This window comes from Lytechinus pictus, unplaced genomic scaffold (assembly GCF_037042905.1).
Source record: "Lytechinus pictus isolate F3 Inbred unplaced genomic scaffold, Lp3.0 scaffold_20, whole genome shotgun sequence".
Classification (NCBI taxonomy): Eukaryota; Metazoa; Echinodermata; class Echinoidea; order Temnopleuroida; family Toxopneustidae; genus Lytechinus; species Lytechinus pictus.
In genome coordinates this window covers 10,526,313-10,548,115 of record NW_026974141.1, presented here as the reverse complement: position 1 = coordinate 10,548,115, position 21,803 = coordinate 10,526,313, and the positions used below count along the sequence as shown (strand labels likewise).

Below are 21,803 nucleotides of genomic sequence, written 5' to 3'. Positions count from 1 at the left end.
ACTCTCAAGCAAGTCTTCAGTTACAGTGAAAACTCTTGCAACGACTTAACATCATTACCAAAGAGGATTCAAGATGTCTGAGCCAGCTGAATTAAAGCAAGTCACAGCTGATGGCGGTGGTGATACAAGTGTAAGAACACGGAAGCCTACTGAGAAGGGATTTCAAAATCAGTTGGATGCGAAGCTTAAAGTATGGAAAAGTTCTCTCACTAAATGGAGGAGGCTGTCTAATAAACTTAGAGAGCTTCTAGTTGAAGATGATGTTGAATCTTCGGCGATTAAAGATGGCCGTGATAACTTGCAAGCAGCCATCGACAATGTCATCTCAGTGCAGGAGAATTTAGCCCAATTGTCTTCATCCATGAACATTAACGACGGCAGTGAGGAGAAATTGGATGAAATTGAAGAAGAACATTCCTCCTTGATGAAGGACACTTTAAGGACGCTTCTTGCACTACGAGGCGAAATGTCTTCACATAAAGGAACTTCTCACTTGTCCGTCTCGTCAACATCACGAAAGTTGTGCCAGGAGTGGGTAGACGATTAAAGGAAGGTAAATTCTCCAAAGGAAAAGGACATTACCACGATGAGAAGGATTGATGAACCAACCTATGACCCTGAAGCAGTATCACACAAAAATGCGCATACATCAAGCCTTCATAAAGAAGAAGTTGCCCTTGCTAGTAGTTTGACGGAACTTCTTCGCTTGAACAGACTTCCAATATAGTCCAGGATAGGCCCCATAGACAAGGGGTCGAACCTTGTTTTTTTAGATATACAATGTTTTTTGATGGTTTCTTGTCAATTCGAGGGTGCTGATTCCGAATCTGAATGATGCCACTCTTGTAACCTTGAGCATTTTCCGCAAATTGGCAAAATCCAATATGGCCGCCAAAATATGCAAATTACCCATGAAAATCATAAAATTGCCAACACATTAGCTATAAAATGCATGTAGTTGTTGTGCAGAAGTGAAATACCAATTGGAAAAGCGATATTTGACAAAATATTTATTTTATTGATATTCAAAATGGCCGCCATAACCCCTGTATACTTTATTATGTAGAATATGAATGGGGAAAATATTTTTTCAAACAAGACCACTATTATTGCATGTGATTGTGACCTGCGAGTGGACTACTGTCTGAAAACATGACTATTAACAAAACTATGTCATTTGTATACTATTTAATGTGATAAATGCTGTATTATGATATTCAAAATGGCTGTCATAGACCCCTTATACTGTGTACAATATATAAAAGGGGACAAATAATTTTCACAACCTTTGAATTTGTTTGACTTTAAAATGCCAATAACTGCGAAATATTGGTGTAACACTGTCTGACAACAAGGATTTCTAACGAAACATATAATTTCCCTTGCAATTTCGGTAATTATGCTGCATGTTGACATTCAAAATGGCTGCCATAGGTCCTATCTGTATTATGAACAAAGCGAATGAAGAAACTAATTTTCACAAGAGTAAAAACAATAAAATGAATGTAATTGTAATCTATACGAGTGAAATATTGTCTAAACACATGATTTCTGGCGAAACATATCATTTCATTTTTCATGCATGAGATAAATGCTGTATTGTAAAATTCAAAATGGCCCCTATGGGCCCTTACAGTATTATCTACAATGTAAATGGGGACAAATACTTTTGAAAGAATTAGGATTTGCCTGACTATGAAATCCATATAATTCTGTTGTATAAGGAAAATATTGTTTGAAAACGTGATTTTTTTAATGAAATATAACATTTCCTCTCCCATAGGTGATAATTACTGTATTTTGACTTTCAAAACTGCCGCACAAGCCCCTACAAATTCTGTAACATGCGTATAGGGAAACTAATCATCACCAGAATGAGAACCAAAAACGCACGTAACTATGTGATGTATAGGTAAAATTTGGTCTTGAACATGATTTCTGACTAAATACATCACATAATGGTTGAGAAGGTAATAAAGGCCTTACTTTGAAATTCAAAATTGCTGCCATAGCCCAAAGTAGTATGTACATTGTAACTGGGGACAGATAATTTTGACAAAATTTTTACTATGAAAATGGCTTAATTTTGATGTAAGTGTTAAGTATTGTCTAAACCCAATGATTTCTAACGAAATATATCATAGCTTGTGTCATAAGGGTGATGAATGCAGCCTTTTAAAAATGAAAAATGGCCGCCATAGTCCCTTATCTTAATATGTAAAATTTGAATGGGGAAAGATAATTTCCACAAAGAAACATATTGCAGCCATTTTGAAATTTAAATATAGCATTTATCACCTAAATAACATAAGAAATGATCTATTTGGTTACAAAATCATATTTTCAGACGATATTTCACTCATACATGCAACACCATATAGTCAAGCAAAGCCAATTAAATTCTGTTAAAATTATATGTTCCCATTCACAAAGTACATAATAGGCCTACCGTTAGGGCCTGTAGCGGCCATTTTGACTTTCAAAATACATTATTTATCACCTACCTGGCAGAATGAATGATATATCTTGTTAGGAATTATGTTTTCAGACAATATTTTACTCTTAAATCACAATTATATGCATGTTATGGTGCTGACTCATGTGAAAATTGGTTTCCCAGATCGATTGTACATAATACAGTCAATGTCTTTTGGCGGCCATTTTGAAAGTCAAAATACAATATTTAACACAAATATGAAACCCGAATAATATATTTCGTTGCAAATTATATTTGAAGACAGTATTCCACTAATTTACCACAAAAAAATATGTTTTAGTGCTCACCTTGTGATTGTTTTTGTCCTCTCTCACATCGTAGATCATAATTTTAGGGCCTTTGGCGGTCATATTAAATATCAAAATACTGGGTTTATCACATACATGGCATGTTAAATAATAAATTTCGTTAACAATAATGTTTTTAGTCAGTATTCCACTCGTTTATCTCAACAAAATGCATTTTAGTGCTCACTCTTGTGATTTTTGTGTGTCACCATTCACATTGTACATAATAGTGTTAGGGCTTTTGAAGGCCATTTTGAAAATCAAAATACAGGATTTATCACATAACTGACATAACAAATGATATATATCGTTAGCAATCATGTTTACAGACATTGCTTCACTCATAGATCATAATTACTTGCATTTCAGTGCTCAATTTTGTAAAAATTAATTTTCCCCATTCATATTGTACAGGGGTCTATGATGGCGGCCATTTTGATATCAAGAAAATAAATATTTGACAAAAATCATTTTTTCAGATATCATTTCACTCCGGCAGCACAATTGCATGTACTTTAAAGCCAATGTGTGGACAATTTTATGATTTTCATGGGTAATTTGAATATTTTGGCGGCCATATTGGATTTTGCCAATTTGCAGAAAATGCTCAAGGTTACACGAGTGGCATCATTCAGATTCGGAATCAGCACCCTCGAATTGACAAGAAACCATAAAAAAACATTGTATATATAAAAAAACAAGGTTCGACCCCTTCTATCCTGGACTAATACCTGAGCCTGGAGTTTTCGATGGTAATCCACTGGAATTCACATCATGGAAGCGAAGTTACGACGCTCTCATTGAACATCGCGGTATTCCAGCCGGAGAGAGATTTTACTTCCTGCTGAAGTATCTTAAAGGTGCACTATTGGTGTTAGTGAAAGGATACTCCATGCTAGGAGATGACGCTGCATATGTGGAAGCCATGAAGGTGCTACAAGAGAGATATGGAAATCCCTTTGTTATTTCCAATGCCTTCCGGGACAAACTCGATGACTGGCCTAAAATCAGCCCCAAGGACTATTTAGGCCTTCGGAGATTTGGAGATTTTCTTCACCAGTGTTGTACAGCAGCCAGATATGTCCATCACTTACATCATTTGGATGATGAAAGAGAGAACAAAAAATTGATGAGCAAACTGCCTGATTGGCTAATCACAAGATGGGGCAGGAATGTAGTCAAATGGCGGCAAGACAGAGGATCCTTTCCTCCCTTTTCTGTCTTCACAGAATTTATCAGCAATGAGGCAGATATTGCTTGTGATCCGATCACTTCTAATCAGACATCACCCTTGAAAGAAAGGAGACAGCAGTCTTCTAATGTGAGAACATTATCAACCAGTGTGCAGGGGCAGCAAGCAAATGGAAGGAAAGGAAAATGGAAACCCCTTTGCACCTACTGTAAGGGAGAACATCATCTTGCTACTTGTAAATCCTTCATGTCACAGACATTAGATCACCGACCCAAGTTTGTTTTCGATCATGGTCTGTGCTTCGGATGTTTAAAGTCCGGTCATCTTTCTAGGAATTGTAAGAAGAGGTCATCATGTTCAACATGCAAAAGACGTCACCCCACTGTTCTGCATGATGAAAACTGGACAGAAAGACAACAATCTAAGAAAGTTGACATAAAGAATGAAGCTGAGGAAACTCAAACCACAAGATCTCATGCTTCAACCACGAAGGACAATCACAGATCTCTAAAGAGATCTACTATAGTTCCTGTGTGGCTATCGCATGAATCGGTACATGGGGAGAGGTTAGTGTATGCTATGCTGGACACTCAGTCAGACACTAGCTTCATTTTAGATAAGACTAAAGAAGCAATGGGCATTGAAGGAATAGCAGTCAACTTGCTTCTTTCGACCATGACGCTGGCCAATGAGAGAATTTCGAGTGAAAAGATCAGTGGACTTAAAGTTCGAGCATTTAATGGAAGAGAAGAAATTTGTTTGCCCCCAACTTACACTCGGAATATTATGCCGGCAAATGGAGAACACATACCAACGCCAGACATTGCTAAGGCGCACCCTCATCTTAACGACATAGCCAAACATTTGATTCCCCTCCAAGATTGTGAGATTGGACTTCTCATTGGCTATGATTGTGCAAGGGCCCTCACTCCGCGAGCTGTGTTAAGCTCCCCTGATGATGGTGGACCATTTGGACTACAAACTGATCTTGGATGGAGTGTTGTCGGTACAATGGAACCCAACTATCATGACAGTGCACATGATCATATTGGAATCAGTCATCGCATTATGGTGCACGTTATTCCAGAAGAATTGCAAGTAGATGGCCATCCAACCACAGTTACCTTCAGCCATCAATCAAGGATTAAGGAGGAGATCACTCCTTCTCAAGTCATACGTCTTTTAGAAGCAGACTTTGCACCAGAGAAAAGACAAAGGCCATATTCGAGGAATGACTTGAGATTTCTAGAGATAATGGAGCGTCAAGTTCATGTGTCTGAAAGTGGTCATTATGAGATGCCTCTGCCATTTCGTGATGAAAATCCTACTCTTCCAAATAATAGGGTCCTTGCAGAGAAAAGACTCAATCATCTCAAGACAAAGTTTAAGAAGGATCCTGCGTATCACGAACAATACACAAAACAAATGAATACCCTCTTCAATAGCAACTATGCAGAGGTCGCATCAGAATCAGGAGAAGAGGGTAAAGTATGGTACATTCCCCATCATGGAGTGAAACAGCCCAACAAGTTGAGAGTTGTTTTTGACTGCAGCTCGCAGTTTAGAGGAACTTCATTGAATGCTCACTTGTTAACAGGACCGGACATGACTAATACCCTCACCGGTGTTCTTTGTCGATTCAGGAAAGAAGTCATGGCCTTCATGTGTGACGTGAATGAAATGTTCCACCAATTCCAGGTAAACAAAGAGCATAGAAACTATCTCCGGTTTCTATGGTGGTTAAACGGAGATGTTAGTCGCCGACTTAGTGACTGCCAGATGAACGTTCATCTGTTCGGTGCCGCTTCATCGCCTGGCTGTTCGAACTTTGCATTGAAGCAGATTGCAAAAGACTATGCAGATGAGTTTGGACATGATGCATCAGATTTCATACAGAACGACTTCTACGTAGACGATGGAAATCTGTATCAACCGAAGATGAAGCCATTGATCTCATCATGAGGACGAGAAAGATATGTGAACGTGGACGTCTTCACCTGCATAAGATAGTATCTAACTCCAGAAAGGTAATGCAATCTGTTCCAGTTGATGACAGAGGAAAGGACCTCAAGGAATTGAATCTTTCGCAAGACACCTTGCCTGTGGAAAAGGCTCTCGGAGTCCAATGGTGCATTGAATCAGATAAATTTCAATTCAGGATCAACTTTCAGGATAAACCACTGACTCGAAGAGGAATCCTGTCTACAGTCATGTCAGTGTATGATCCTCTAGGACTATTAGCACCCATAATACTTCCTGCAAAGCTGATTCTCCAAGAATTATGTCGAACTTCTGCTGAATGGGACGACCCCTTATCAGATGCACTCAAAGCTAAGTGGGAACAGTGGAAGACCGACATTCTCCAACTTCAGTACATCTCCATCGATAGATGCTACAAACCAAAAGACTTTGGAGAAACCAGAGATGTGCAACTTCATCACTTCAGTGATGCCAGTAACGCCGGTTATGGGCAGTGTACCTACCTGAGACTTACAAATCAAGAAGACAAGGTGCACTGTACCATGGTGATGGGAAAATCTAGGGTCACTCCTATCAAGACAGTAACCGTGCCCCGACTAGAGTTAACAGCAGCCCTGTTATCTGTGAAAATGAGTTCCTTTCTGCAAAATGAACTCGATTTTGTAAATGCCAAGCATTTCTTCTGGACTGATAGCAGAGTAGTTTTAGGCTACATTAAGAATGAAGCAAGACGATATCATGTTTTTGTAGCCAATAGAGTGAGTCAGATCAGAGACGAGTCAATGCCTTCACAGTGGCATCATATTGACACCAAAAATAACCCTGCTGATACAGCTTCAAGAGGACTCACTGTCAATCAGATAGAGCAATCGAGATGGTTAACTGGCCCCAAATTCCTATGGGAGAAGGAAATTCCAGCTATTGAAAGTAAGGATGATGGCGAAATGCTTCCTAACGACCCTGAAGTGAAGCTAACTCAAGCTCATGCTGCTTTCAAGAAGAATGATGAGTTTGAGCTGGAACGACTAGACCGATTTTCCAGTTGGCATCAAACCAGAAGGGCTGTAGCAAATTGTCTCAGACTAAAGTCCTCCTTAAGAAGACGGTGTGAACAGAAGCATCAGAGAGCTAACCAGAGGAGCGATGCTAAGAAAACAGTTATTGAGCCTATGTCTGCTGAATTACTTCTCCAAGCAGAAAAGGAGATAATAAGGCATATGCAAAGAAAGGCATTCCATGATGAAATTCAAAGACAGGAAGTTATGAAAAATGCCACTCAGACATCTTCTCGTGAGAGGAGACGTCATTGTAAGACTACCAGCCGTCTACATCAACTTGACCCATTTCTAGATGGTGAGAACATCCTGAGAGTAGGAGGTCGCTTGAGAAGGTCTGAAACTTCGTTCACAAACAAACATCCCGCCATCCTACCTCAAAGTCATGTTACAGACCTGATTGTAGCTCATTGTCACAAAGAAGTTGCTCATCAGGGAAGAGGCATGACTACTAACTGTATCAGATCCCATGGTTATTGGATATTGGGTTGCAGTAATCTTGTATCCAAGCTCATCTCTCGATGTGTTACCTGTCGGAAACTACGACGACCAACACAGGTACAAAAAATGGCGGATCTACCAAAGGATCGTCTAGCCTCTGAACCGCCATTTTCTTACTGCGGTATGGATTGCTTTGGACCATGGATAATCAGAGAAGGCAGAAAGGAGGTAAAGAGATATGGCCTTCTTTTTACTTGTATGTCATCGCGTGCAATCCACATAGAAGTACTGAACTCATTGTCCACTGATGCTTTCATTAACGCCCTTCGACGTTTTATCTCTGTTCGTGGTCCTGTTCGTCAACTGAGGTCGGACAGAGGGACAAATTTTGTTGGTGCCAAGAATGAACTCGTGAAAGCTTGGAAGGAGATGAATCATGAGAAAGTTAAACAGCATTTGCTCAAAGAAGGATGCGATTACTTTGACTTCACCTTCAACTTCCCCTACTCAAGCCACATGGGAGGAGCTTGGGAAAGGCAAATACGTACTGTTCGTAGAGTCTTGGAAGCATTGCTGTGTCAAAATAGTCAGCAACTGGACGATGATTCACTGCGAACATTGTTATGTGAGGCAGCAGCTATTGTGAATAGTCGTCCACTGTCTGTAGAATTCCTGAACGATCCATCTCACCTAGAGCCCATAACTCCAAATCTATTGTTGACTCAAAAATCAAGGGTAATACTTCCGCCACCTGGTATTTTTCCTCGGGAGGACTTATACGCAAAGAAACGTTGGAGAAGGGTTCAACATCTAGCAAATGAGTTTTGGTCCCGATGGAGAAAGGAATTTCTGAGTCAACTTCAATCAAGAAATAAATGGACTGTTCCACAGCGCGACATGAGGGTTGGCGATATCGTGTTAATCAAAGATGAGAATGTTCCCAGAAATATGTGGTCTCTGGGGAGAATTGTTGAAACATATGCTTCTGGTGACACTCATGTTCGCAAAGTGAAAATTGCAGTAGGTAATTCGAAACTGAACAATCAAGGAAAGCGTGTTTCTCCACTGTGTCATCTCGACCGCCCAATTCATAAACTGGTTCTTTTGATCGCGCAAGAAGACCAAGTATAAATTCCCAGCCAAAGAGCCTATAGACATTTAATTAGGAATTTTGCAAACTTCATAATTGGATTTGCTATCTTTCATTTAAATATGTTATTAATTGATATTTGTATAAAGTGAACTCAGAAAATACAGTCAAAACGTGAATCAGAGGAAACGTTCATTTTTTGTTTGTGAAACCGAGAGACATTCATATTTGGGAACATATTTACTTTAGACTCTAATACTCCGATTGGATAATGATGCATTTCGAATCTATATAGAAGACTGTATGAACATTTATGGTTGAAGATAATGAAGATTATGGTTGACATAAATTTGAATTTCTCTAAGAGTAACTTAATATTCATTTTAAGGTCTGAAATTCAGACTAAGAGTTACATGTATCATATTTTTATACATGTATTCGAGTCTGATTCCAGACTACATGTTCATGTTCAGTGATATATAATATATGATCTTGTACATTAAACTCATAATGATCTACTTGTATACAAGTACAACACAACAAATTGTGAATTGCTCTTAATCAGCTCTGAATTTTGAGACTATTTATACTGTGGCATAATACAAAGTGCTTCCTTTTCGATTACTAATAAGTCATGTAGATTTCATTCCACTTGTAATGTGCTTCTATTGACGGCACATGTGATACATGTATATAGCGTTTTCAAATGATTGACAAAGGTTTTGTCCAAAGGATTGAGTTTTTTTGTATGCAAAATTGTATGCAAGTGAGTTTTATGAATCATATCACCTTAATGATATAATGATTTAATGATATCAACAGATCACCTCTTGGACTATTACAGTTGCCCCAGGTACTCCTCGGGCTGCCTAATGTTCTATGATATGTAGGTAGTATAGTGTAAGTAGAGAAATAGAATGTATTGTATCATGTCTTTCAACAAGCAGTATTTAATTGACGTGATAAACGGTGTAGTCAGCACTTTTCAATTACAGAATCATACAGTTTCGAAGATTCAGGTTTGATTTGAACATGACAAAATTCTGTCGGCTTGATAAAATGTTGAATTTGGTAATAATGTTAACTTTGGGCACCGGATGGTTTAGTTTTTTTTTTTTTTTTTTTTTGTGCCTTTTTTATTCAAAGAAAATATAAAATTTGTAATGATGGAAACGAAACAACAGTGCACAATATTTGACATTTGTTTCTGCTGTAAGATATCTCAAGCTGTTCTTTGCAAGTATAGCAATAATGAAATGTATTTACTTTATATATATTAAAGCTAATGAACTACAGCTTTCTGACTGAGCATGTTGGTAAATTAGAAATGATAATTTAAAGGAGCCATGTAATGAAAGCTGCTTTGAAGATAATTTTGTATATTTAATTTTTCTGATAAGCCATCAAATTATTTAATGTGTTAAAACTGAAGAATTTCATTGGGTCTGAGGGTCAGTCTACTTGAGTGAGTACACACACGTTTTCCTATGTATTTACACTGTGCATGTATAGTATATGTGCTATGTATGCCTTGTCTGAGGTTCTTTATTAATAGCGCCATCTCTTGGTGAACTGAGGTAATGTGATATTGGAATCAGTTCTGGAGATTCTGTTTGAGAATTTGAATCAACATAAACCTAAAGCATCCTACATGGGATTGCCCTATATAAGAAGATTTTTGGAGGCAAAGAGGTCAGTAGAAACATTGATTTATGTATTTAAGAAATATGAATATTATAATGCAAGAAAAGTTGATTCTAATTTGGTTTGATTGACATGACAGGCTTAATGCATTAATGTACATGTATGTGAAGAAAGATAATACAGAAAGTATGTTTGTCAAATGCATATCTCTTGGAAAGCACACTTTATTCAAACACCTGATAAAGCTATAGTTTATTAATTCCAATTGATGATGTCTAAGAGACAATTTTATGTTAGTATTAAGTACATGAATTTCACAGGTGTAATTTAATGTTGATTGCTGAAGTTGTTTGGTTGTATACAATTTAGTGAGAAGCTTTTCAGTGCTAAATGTATCAATGTATCTTGAAAGTGGATGTGATTTACATTCAGGTCAAATGATTGATTTATCATAATGGTCAAAGTTATAAATGATGTAAAGGTTTTTTGCTCTTGTACTTATGACTTTCCTATCATTTTGTTTCTACCAACAGTTTTCACGGAATTTGATTCATGTCAATACAGAGAAAATGTACAGAAGGAAATGAATGAAGAATTAAAAGGATGACATGAAACTTTATATTCCTGTTGAGACCTTTGTTTTTATTTTTGAACTCTCAAGCAAGTCTTCAGTTACACATCTGTATATAAGAATGAGTATATTTTTAAAGAGGGATATGATTACAACACAGAATCAAGTAATGAAGACGCATACAAATTGTTCTGTTACCTTATTTTATTGTGTGTTGCATGAAGATTACACATATTTTAACTTAAAACCGTATCAATCATTTACAACTAAGTCAATCCTGTTTACACTGAATTAAATAATCAATGCGTTCTTTTCTGTGTATTTCATTATTTTTCGCTTACTTTGTCTTACTACCATAGTTCGTAATTTCTGACTTCTAAATTATTTTTATTTGGGAAAGAGAGTGCAAAAAGAGTCTATAATTATCTTTCCTAAAGATGGGATCAGATTATGAAAAATAATGAGGTGCATTTGGATAATATGTATATAAACGATTTAACTACACATAGATCACCCATTCTCCATTGGATGACACTGTTGTACAAAAGCTCGAAAGCACTCATATCTAGGGAAGAAAATATTAATTGATATGGCAACAATCACAGTTTACTTTGCAGGCCTACATGTACATGATGTACTAACATCAATTTCTGTGATCATGACTCCGAATAAGAATCTTGCCACTACGGCATTGCACAGAGAGTTAAAAAAATGATAATGATATCTGTAATAATGAAATGATCTGGCATTTTCCATTCACAGATTTCTTACACAAAAATAGAATAAAATAACTATCAAAATGATGTATTCAGGTTTCCTCTCCTAGCTCCAATATCATAACCAGATCAGTAAAAGAATGGCTGCTTTTGAGAAATAAAGTTCAGGATATTTACAGTCTCCATTTTTGTGGTGCAATTTGTCAACTTTGATCAAGTAATGGATAGGCACACGTTGCAAGTTTGGCATTAATACAACTGCCATGACTGCAATAAATAAATGGTTACAAATGAAGAGTTAAGTTGCAAACGGGGTTAGGTCCACTATTTACCATTCCGAGAAAAAACACGTTTTTTATCCTCACGTATTGCAATATTCTTATGAGAAAATAAATTGTCATGATGTACTCCACTATCATGTGAACATAAAATTGGATATAAAAGAAATCTACCTGTATTCAATTTTTTTCTATATATTCTTTTAAAAATTACCATTGTGGACCTAACCCCTTTTGCAAGTAAACTGAATAGGAATCCAATCTATTTTGATTAAAAAAGTGATTTTTCTTTGCCACTTTTATGCACGTTTTCATGTGAATTTCAAATTTTCTTTGTTTTTTTCAGAACGACTAAAAAGTTAGATGTTTTGAGACAGAAAACAATAAAATTTATGTACAATCGACCTAACCCCTTTTGACAAATGAGCTCTTCAGAATAGTTTGTTTGAAAAAGGGGTTAGGTCCACTCCAAGAAAATCATTTTTTTTTATTCTCCCATATTGCAATATTCTTATGCGAAAATAAATTTTCATGATACACTACCCTGAGAACATAAAATTGGGTATAAAAGAAATCTACCTGTCTTCATATTTTTTAAATATTCTTTTCCAAAAAAGAATCTGTGTGGACCTAACCCCTTTTGCAACAAAACTTAAATGGACCTAACCCCTTTGAAAAAAGGGTGATTTTTCTTTGCCATTTTAGATCACTTTTTAATGGGAATTTCAACTTTTCTTTGGTATCTTATAAAGCTACTAAAAATCTGTACATTGAGAAAAAAAAAATCAATTTTGATGCAAAATGGACCTAACTCCTTTTGCAAGTGAGCTCTTCAAATCATGAAATCAACAGTTCTTTATCTGATTCCCAAAGATAGCAAAGAGTGGAATAATTATTATCCCAGAGAAGCACTTAAGCAGTAATTCGGGATATAATAAAAACCAAAGATAATCCGAATATTAAATAAGACATTGCATGTTTAAATTTGCCTTTGAAAATAAATCAATACAAATATCAATAATAAAATCATCAATTTTATCTTCGATTCACATTCAAGAATGAATTTATAATCCAACCAAGTCATGTCAAACCAGCATAATTTTCTGTTTTAATGTAAAGATTATATTATACGTAATGGATATTCCTTTAATCACTCTAAAAACAACTTCTGGCACTACCACTATGTAGCAGCCAAAACATGAAAACTCTGTGTAAATGTTAGTAATTTCCGTACACCTCTATGAATTTAACTAGATAAAAACAAGGAGGCTGATATTTTAATATGTTTACTTAGTTGCAGTAATGGTGACAATATTCATTTCACTAATCCGGCAAGCATGCTTACAATAAGGGAAAATGGAATCATAATAATATCACACCCAAGTCACAACAATTCAAATATTTGAAGTTTGTTATCCGTATTTTCACAAAATTAATCAATAGTGTTCATAAAAGCATTTTAATGGAAACCGATTCTCGACCTGGTGTGTGTTTTTTATAAAGCTGGTCGTAAATAATGACATGTATGAGTGACTTTGACTGGTGATCCTTTCTATGATATTCAATATTAAATGTTCATTGGTGATTATTTAGTGCGGAAGATTCACCAGTCTATCTAAACTTACGAACAACTTTATAAAACGACCCCAGTTTTAAGAATGATAACTGATTAAGAATAAGGCTTCTTAGCCATGGGTGGAGTAACAATTTCAATTCAATTTTCAATTCAATTTTTTATTCCATTTCCATTCAAAACATAATACAAAGTAATATAAAGTAATACAAATCAAGTACAATTTTACAGACGAGCATTCTTACTTAGTAAAAAAACTAGTAAAATATTGAACATAAATGGAAATGAGAAGGGTCCACTAAAAACCAAAGCTTGTAAAGTGTGGATCCCTCTTGGAAATGAAGAAAATATAGTCGACTTATTCATATTTGCGTATATATACAGGAAAGGAAAAAAGAGAAGGAACCAAAAGGTCTAAATCATATTGATGTAAACATAATTACAGAACAAATGCAAAGCTATTCACACAAAGAGGTGTGACAATATAAATAACAAAATAACGTCATTTACATTGGCTTTTCGTAGGTCTCATATCCCTGTGGAATGTTGCTTGGTTTCAGGTATGGTTCGGTGTACAGAGACTTTTCTCCTACAAGGTAATCTGCGTATCCTCCAGGAACATCTGGGAGTGGTCCTCGGTCGGCGTTTTTATCATATTTGGTTGATCCAGAGTCCCATCTGTCACTAAGACGTCAAAATTAAATAACATCGCGATGAACAATTAGGATCAACATAATGAAGAGTTCACAACATATTCGTGTAACATTGATACGGCTATAACGACGTTACATATTACAAAATTATAATAGCGAGGAAAAAAGAGGCAAAGGAAAGAAAGAGGGAGAGAAGGGAGGTGCAAATACAAACTGAAAATAAAAGGAGGAACATGACAGGTTCACAGGTCGTAATGCATTGTAGCATGTTGTAGTATAAGTAATATTTGAAAAATGTATTGGTAGTGGAAACAGGTCGGTGCAAACGGTCACTCGCTCACCACAAAGAAGGTATGCAATAGCCACCCTACCCTTACAAGTTGAAAACGATGCCAGTTTCCAAGGACAAAGTGGGGGGGGGGGGTGGTTCCACCATGGCAACACAGGTTCATGCTTGCGGCAAATTTTGTACTTTTTTAAGATCAAAGATGAATTTAAATACCAAAACCTCTTGCTTAAGCATGAATTAAATCAACATTAGATGAGATACATATTAACATTTTGAATATATTCTTGCATCGAGCTATTACACACATAGCTTCATGATTCTAGCATAAAATTTCATTCGACCATCCAGACAATATACATGGATCCCTTAACAAATGATCAAGACAAAATGGTAGGGGAGGGGGGGGGGTAATTAATTGTCTAAATTTTCGTATATACTTGGAAGTTTGACTATTTCGAAAACCCAGTGGTTTTATTTGCTCTACCAAGTAGGTCCGGGGCTTAAAGGGATGGTCCAGGCTGGAGATATTCATATCTCAATAAATAGAGTAAAAATTCACAGAGCAAAATGCTGAAAATTTGATCTAAATCGGATAACAAACAACAAAGTTATTGAATTTCAAAGATTTGCATTATTCCGGTGAAACAGTTCGAGGCATGTCTTTATGAATATTCATTAGGTGGGCTGATGATGTCATATCTCCGCTTGTTCTTTTGTATTTTCTTATATGAAATTATGTTTATTAAAAAAAATTCTACCAAGAACTAAAACAATTGGACTGACAACTGATTAAGTGCATTAGTTATTTATTGCTGCAACTTATTTCATCACAATGGAGACACATCATCTACACATGTATGAAAAAATTAAACAGTTATGATTTCATAACTTACGAATTGAATTTCATTGATCATACTTTAATCAACTATTTATTGCAGGGAACCCATACTAACAAGCTTTGCTTTCCAGTGGGTTCCCTTTTTTAATTTCTGTATATTATATTTTTTGTGTTTTGCTATACATTGTAACTTCTGTAAAATTTTGGAATGAAAAAAAAAAGAATAAATGCAATCAAAAAGGGAAGTGGAGATGTGACATCATCAGCCCACCTAATGAATATTCATGACGATGTTCCTATAACTGTTTTCACAAAATATTGATAAACTTTAAAATTCAATAACTTCGTTATTTGTTATTTGATTTTGATGAAATTTCACAGCATTTTGCTCTGTGAAGTTTACTCTATTTATTTAGATATAAATATTTTTAGCCCGGACCATCCCTTTAACATAGTTAGAAATCAATATGATACTTGTTCTTCAGCGTTCTTCTTACCCTTTGAAAGAGATGGAAAAAGGCCACCATGGACATCAGTACTAGGACTAACATTATCACTGCTGCTACTAGGAGACCAGTAGTTATCAAATCTCGTCCGTGCCACTTTTCTACAGGCTTTTCTCCAACTCTCCCTGAATAGAAATTGACAAAAAGTCACAATAAATTCACATTTATTCACGAACATATGAACGTTTGTTATCATTAATGTTCCATTTCTTTCTTTTTGTTTTCTGAACAACATGGGCATTTTCTTAAACCGTTTTTGTGCGTCACGGCAACGTATTCTAATTGCTCATTTAAAACAAACGGGGCTTGATAAAAGTACCGCACTGTCGAAAACTGTAATTCCTCACCATTTTTCTTTAAATTTACTTTAAATCAAGCTTGTCAACTGCACGTATTCTTTCCCCCTTTTTCAAATCAATTCGACAGGAGTTGGAGGGCATATTCCTTACATAGAAAAATAAAACAAATATATATTAAGAATATTATGTCTTTTTTGTGTGTGTGATACCTGCTCTGTAATCACAAATTGGATAGAATGCAGGATACAGTGCTATATTTTGAATATTTTGTTGTTTACCAGTTACTATGGATGAGTGTTGACAAATTTGCATTTATTATCTATTGGCAATATTATATATTAATTTCATCGAATTGCTCTTTGTCTCATACATACATGTAAAATGCTGCAAATACTTTAATCTGATCAATGTGGAAATTATGTCTATACACACCTGCAGCATCACCGGATGATATATGTTGAGAGACAGGGCAGCGAATCTCTGGTCCGCGCCACTGACCATCTTTGTGGCATTCCCAAAGAATGGAATCAAGGGATGTTTTACATGTGATGTTAACCACCTCGTCGACCTTGTAACGAGGTTTGATGGTGTCCAGCGATGAAACAGCGGGTATGATTGGTTGGTTGCAGGCTGTTGATCGTAGATACAGTAAAACAATAACGAATAATTAAACAATACACAATATGTTTTTCAAACGGCCAATTATTAACGAAAAATAGGTAAGTTTGCATCTCGACCTTACATAACATTTTTCCCCCTTTTTTTAACATTAATTTTGTTATATATGTTTGCATTCTAACGTATTAGGTAAAAAGACATAATAATTTCAAAAACCACTCTCAGTGTGTTGGACCATATTTTATTAGATGGCAATGTCATGAAAAATCATGAAGATATTATTCATATGTAGATACATAATATATGTAGACTTCCATATATCGTCCTGTGTTATTACCTATGATGGGATTGGGACAGACAATGTTCTGTCCGATCCATAATCCGTCATGACATAGCAAATAGTACCATTCATAACCCTCGTTACTTGTGACGTTGATATTGTCACCGTCTTTGTATGAGAGACGTGGGTTGTCATAGGCTGAATGAGGTGGTACGGCTGGGGCACTGCAGAAAGCGTTGCGAGGAGCGGTTACTACAACGAAATCAACAAACGAGTAGCATTATTACAAAAGGCGCCAAAATTAAGATTGATTAAAATTGATTAAGATTGCCGGTTTATTACATGCCGACATATTTAGAAGAAAGCCCCCAACTTGAAATTTAAGAACAATCATGCAAGGAGCATGTTTTTTTAAAATATAATTTCTCAGAGTTTTATTTTGATTTGATTTGTTTTATTCAATCGATCAGCCAATGGCTGGTTTTCAGAGATGCCGTGCAATATACAAACAATACAAATACTAACAAAGTAAATTAAGTAAAACAAAACCTATATAAAAACAATTAGAGATTTATATGCCTAAAAAGGGTTTAGGCTTTTGATTTAACACCTATATGAATTATAAGATTTTAATGTCAATAAACTAAAAAGTGTAATAAAGTGAACACAATCATAATATGATGAATATATATATAGAAATGATGATAATATCTGTATTCCCATTAATATGATTGGATACCAACAATACAATACATTTGTATGATAGTAGCAGTAGTAGTAGAAGTAGTAGTAGTAGCAGCAGTAGTAGTAGTAGTAGTAGTAGTAGTAGTAGTAGTAGTAGTAGTAGTAGTAATAATGATAATAATAATAATAATAATGATACAAATAATAACAGTAATCAAATTATTGGATGTATAATCAATAAATCACCGGTACCTGCAGCGGGACTTGGACAGGAAACGACAGGTCCACTCCACAGACCCTTATTATGGCATTGAAGAGTAAAGTACTCATCACTTGTATCACACGTCACATTAATCCTGTCACCAAATGCATAGTTGAGACGAAGATGTTCCACCGATGCATCGTGAGGAATGTATGGAGTGCTGCAATTAATAGCTCCTATAAGGAATATAGTAAAAACAAAAATGTACTGGTTAATTTTTTTCAATTGTATGGAATGCGCATGTTCAACAACATGCAGACATAACTCAAATAAACAAAGTGTCAATATTACTTTTTTGGAATCCTTCCAGTTAAATCAATTTTACCCACTCCCCCAGTGACATCTAAAAAAATGCCATATTCCCCTCAATAACTTTGACTCACTGACTGTAATATTTTTTTAAAAAGGTTGAAAGTTTTATAACTCGAAACCCTATGTACGATTGTTCATATCATGCATATAATTCACACTATGGATGACATTTTGCTGACTTACATTTGTGAGATATGTGTGTTTACGATGAGTTGATTGATGTTTTTTTTTACTAAGAAGTGTTTTTTATCCTTCTTGCTGACCGGCGAGATTGCCGGTGTTTGCTGTAGATCCGGTCGTTGTTACTCTTTTTTCGCGGTAGCGTACGTGGCTGTTTACGGGGAAGGTTAGAGAATGTTCGGGGGTTCGGTCTCCCATAATTTTCATTTCCCTTGTCTTCTTTGGGCCCTTGACATGACGATCCACGTCTTAATGTTTGATTGGTATAAAACAAAAACAACATGTTGGTCGGTAAGTTGAAATCACTATCATAGTTCACTATAAGTAGAACTTTTCAAATGTATGCAGTGGAGTTTGTGCAAAGCAAGCTATCTCTTTTCGCTAGCGATTGTACAATACTCAGGCAAGTCTGGAAAAGCCGCATCACTTGCAGAAGAATGTGATATTCATTCACATAAACTTCGTCAGCTTGAAAACTTGGCTAAAACTGGAGTTAATCGGCTTATCATGAGGATTATTTTCAAAATATGAGAGTATGAAGCCTGTCTTATGATATTCTTGGCGGTCACGCACGATGAAAAGAACAATATCGCACTTCAGTCACCAGTTCACTAGGCACTAGCCCTTTTCCCCAAATCCATCATACACCGTATGTACTTTTGTGTAAACATTAAATTTTGTTTATCTAACATTATTTCCCATTGTATTCCCTCAGGTAATTGTTAATAATCTTTGTGAAGGTATACAAAGAAATATCCATAGAATGATATTGCTTCCTCATTCTTCCTCCGAATAAAGTAAAAATCTTAAAAATAACCAAGCTTCCAGGGCAAAATAAAAGCTCTACTGTTGGGAGAGTACGTGGGTTTGTACTGTGCTTTTACACAACTAAAAAAACACAATGCCATTACGTGACGTTACCCGAAAGGGCCCTTTCTCCGTGAGTGAAATTGCGTTTCCAGCTCTCAGTTTTGGTGGCGTTTCGTTGGTTATATCAATTTTGTTATTTTTTTTTTGTTACCTGCATGGAGTTAGACACTAATATAGGGTTGGAATCTTTCTTTTGATGTGGAAATCCCTGATGTTTGTGATCGTATTCTTATGTCTACCTTAAGGAGTTTCTGTATGCAATTTAGACCAATCTAAAAAGTGTGATCTGGATTTTGCTGGAGTTCGGAACTTGGCATCGTACAACCATGATAAAGTTGTTGCCACAATGGTGGCAACAACTTAATAATGATAATGACAATAATGATAATGACAATGATTATAATGATGATAATGACTTAATAATGATAATGACAATGATTATAATGATGATAATAATGATGATGATAATAATAATGATGATAATAATAATAATAATAAAGAAGTAACTATGAATGATCACATTTGTAGGACTCGGAAATCAAAATCAATACCTCATTGGAAAGAAACCGGGCGTGAAATACTAGGAATGGAATCTGTTTCAAACCGTATTTCGCAAGATGAGCCCAAATGCAGAACCACTAGATCTAGAACTGATAAAGAGACAAAGAAAAGGTGGTCGAGAGTAGAAAAAGAAGAACTTATTTTCTGCTTTTATGTAGCAACTAAATTAAACACCACTAAGACGAGAAACTATAGACGGTCAATGAGGAATTTATGGCTTCTGAATAACGAAGACCCAAATGTCAGTGAACAAGCACTCGCGGATATGAAACAAAGTATCTTCCGTTCGAAATATTTCACGGACTCACAATTACATCATATCAAATTGCGAGCTAAAATATATCTTACTGAGCAAGGGAACCAAGTGAATATTTCGAACCGGAAAGTAGGTGGTGCAAGTGATGATGATAATGATAATGATGATGACAACGTAGACCTTACTGAAGCTGTCAACGATGATAATGGTGTTGCTGATGACAATAATGCAAGGAATAAAGATATCAACGATGGCCACGGTGATGGTGTTGACAATGATGCCGGTAATGACGAAACCAAAGATGATCATGGGGATGGTGATGACAAAAATGCCGGCCCTGACGACGCCAACGATGTTTATATTGATGCGGATTACAAGAACGCCGGTGATGATGTTGCCTACGATGACCATAGAGAGGCTGATGACAATAATGCCAATGTTAATGAAACACAAGTTGGAAAGTCGAAGATTCTACATACTCAATCGCTACACAGCAAAGTGAAGAGAAAAAGAGAAAGGAAATTATGGTCAAATAAAGAGAAGGAAAATCTTATGACTTGCTTCTACTTTGCGACTGATGTATCTCATAAAACTAGACATTACAGGAAGAGAATGAGAGAAACGTGGCTTGAAAATAATGGTGATCCATCCGTTGGAGAGCAAGCTCTGGCAGACATGAAACAAAGTATCCTTCGTACTCAATATTTCAGCGAGATTGAATTAGAGAGAATAAAACAAAAGGCACACATACTTTGTAGAGAAGTCGATAATGCCGGTAATGACGAAACCAGCGATGATCATGGGGATGGTGATGACAAAAATGCCGGTCCTGACGATGCAAACGATGGCCATAGATATGCTGATGACAAGAATGCCGGCGATGGCGATGCCAACGGCGACCATGATAATGAAGATGACAACGAAAACCATGATGGTGATGACAATAATGTCGGTGTTGATGATTTCAACAATGGCAATGATGATGCTGACAACAATGATACCGGTGATGACGATACCAATGATGACCATGATGATGCTGACAACAATATTACCAGTGATGACGATACCAACGATGTTCTCGGCGATGCTGAAGTCAATAATATTGGTAAAGACGATGCCAACGACGACCGTGCTGAAGCTAATAACGATGAAGCAGATAATGACAATGTTGCTATAATCGATAACCATGGCGATGTTGTGAAAAATCATAAAGCTGATGACGACGATGATGCCGATACTGATGGTGAGAATTTGTATCATAAAGGCAAGAACGAAGGAGGCCAACCAAATAAAGACGGGAGAGTAGAAACGTGTGACAAGAGATTATCAAGACATCCACCCAAGGCCAATGATATGACATGGCCAGCCAATTATAATGAAAATTCGAAGATCACAGATACACAATCGCTACACAGCAAAATGAGGAGGAAAAGAGAAAAGAAATTATGGTCAAATAAAGAGAAGGAAAATCTTATGACTTGCTTCTACTTTGCGACTGATGTATCTCATAAAACTAGACATTACAGGCAGAGAATGAGAGAAACGTGGCTTAAAAATAATGGTGATCCATCCGTTGGAGAGCAAGCTCTGGCAGACATGAAACAAAGTATCCTTCGTACTCAATATTTCAGCGAGATTGAATTAGAGAGAATAAAACAAAAGGCACATATACTTTGTAGAAAAATCGATAATGCCGGTAATGACGAAACCAGCGACGATCATGGGGATGGTGATGACAAAAATGCCGGTGCTGACAATGCCAACGATGGCCATAGATATGCTGATGACAAGAATGCCGTCGATGGCGATGCCAACGGCGACCATGGTAATGAAGATGACAACGAAAACCATGATGGTGATGACAATAATGT

General features: G+C 36.3%; 2 protein-coding genes and 1 pseudogene across 2 annotated transcripts; 2 read left to right on the top strand and 1 right to left on the bottom strand.

Annotated features, from left to right (window-relative positions):
• The first annotated feature begins 3,676 nt into the window (after positions 1–3,676).
• LOC135157974 (uncharacterized) lies at positions 3,677–5,938 on the top strand. The gene has a single exon (XM_064115188.1). The coding sequence runs from the start codon at positions 3,677–3,679 to the stop codon at positions 5,936–5,938; it is 2,262 nt and encodes a 753-aa protein (XP_063971258.1).
• Positions 5,939–6,006: 68 nt separating this feature from the next.
• On the top strand, positions 6,007–8,583 carry LOC135157973 (uncharacterized). The gene has a single exon (XM_064115187.1). It carries the CDS (start codon positions 6,007–6,009, stop codon positions 8,581–8,583), a length of 2,577 nt encoding a protein of 858 aa, XP_063971257.1.
• Positions 8,584–13,830: 5,247 nt separating this feature from the next.
• LOC135157972 (uncharacterized) lies at positions 13,831–18,669 on the bottom strand (annotated as a pseudogene).
• Between the last annotated feature and the right edge of the window lie 3,134 nt (positions 18,670–21,803).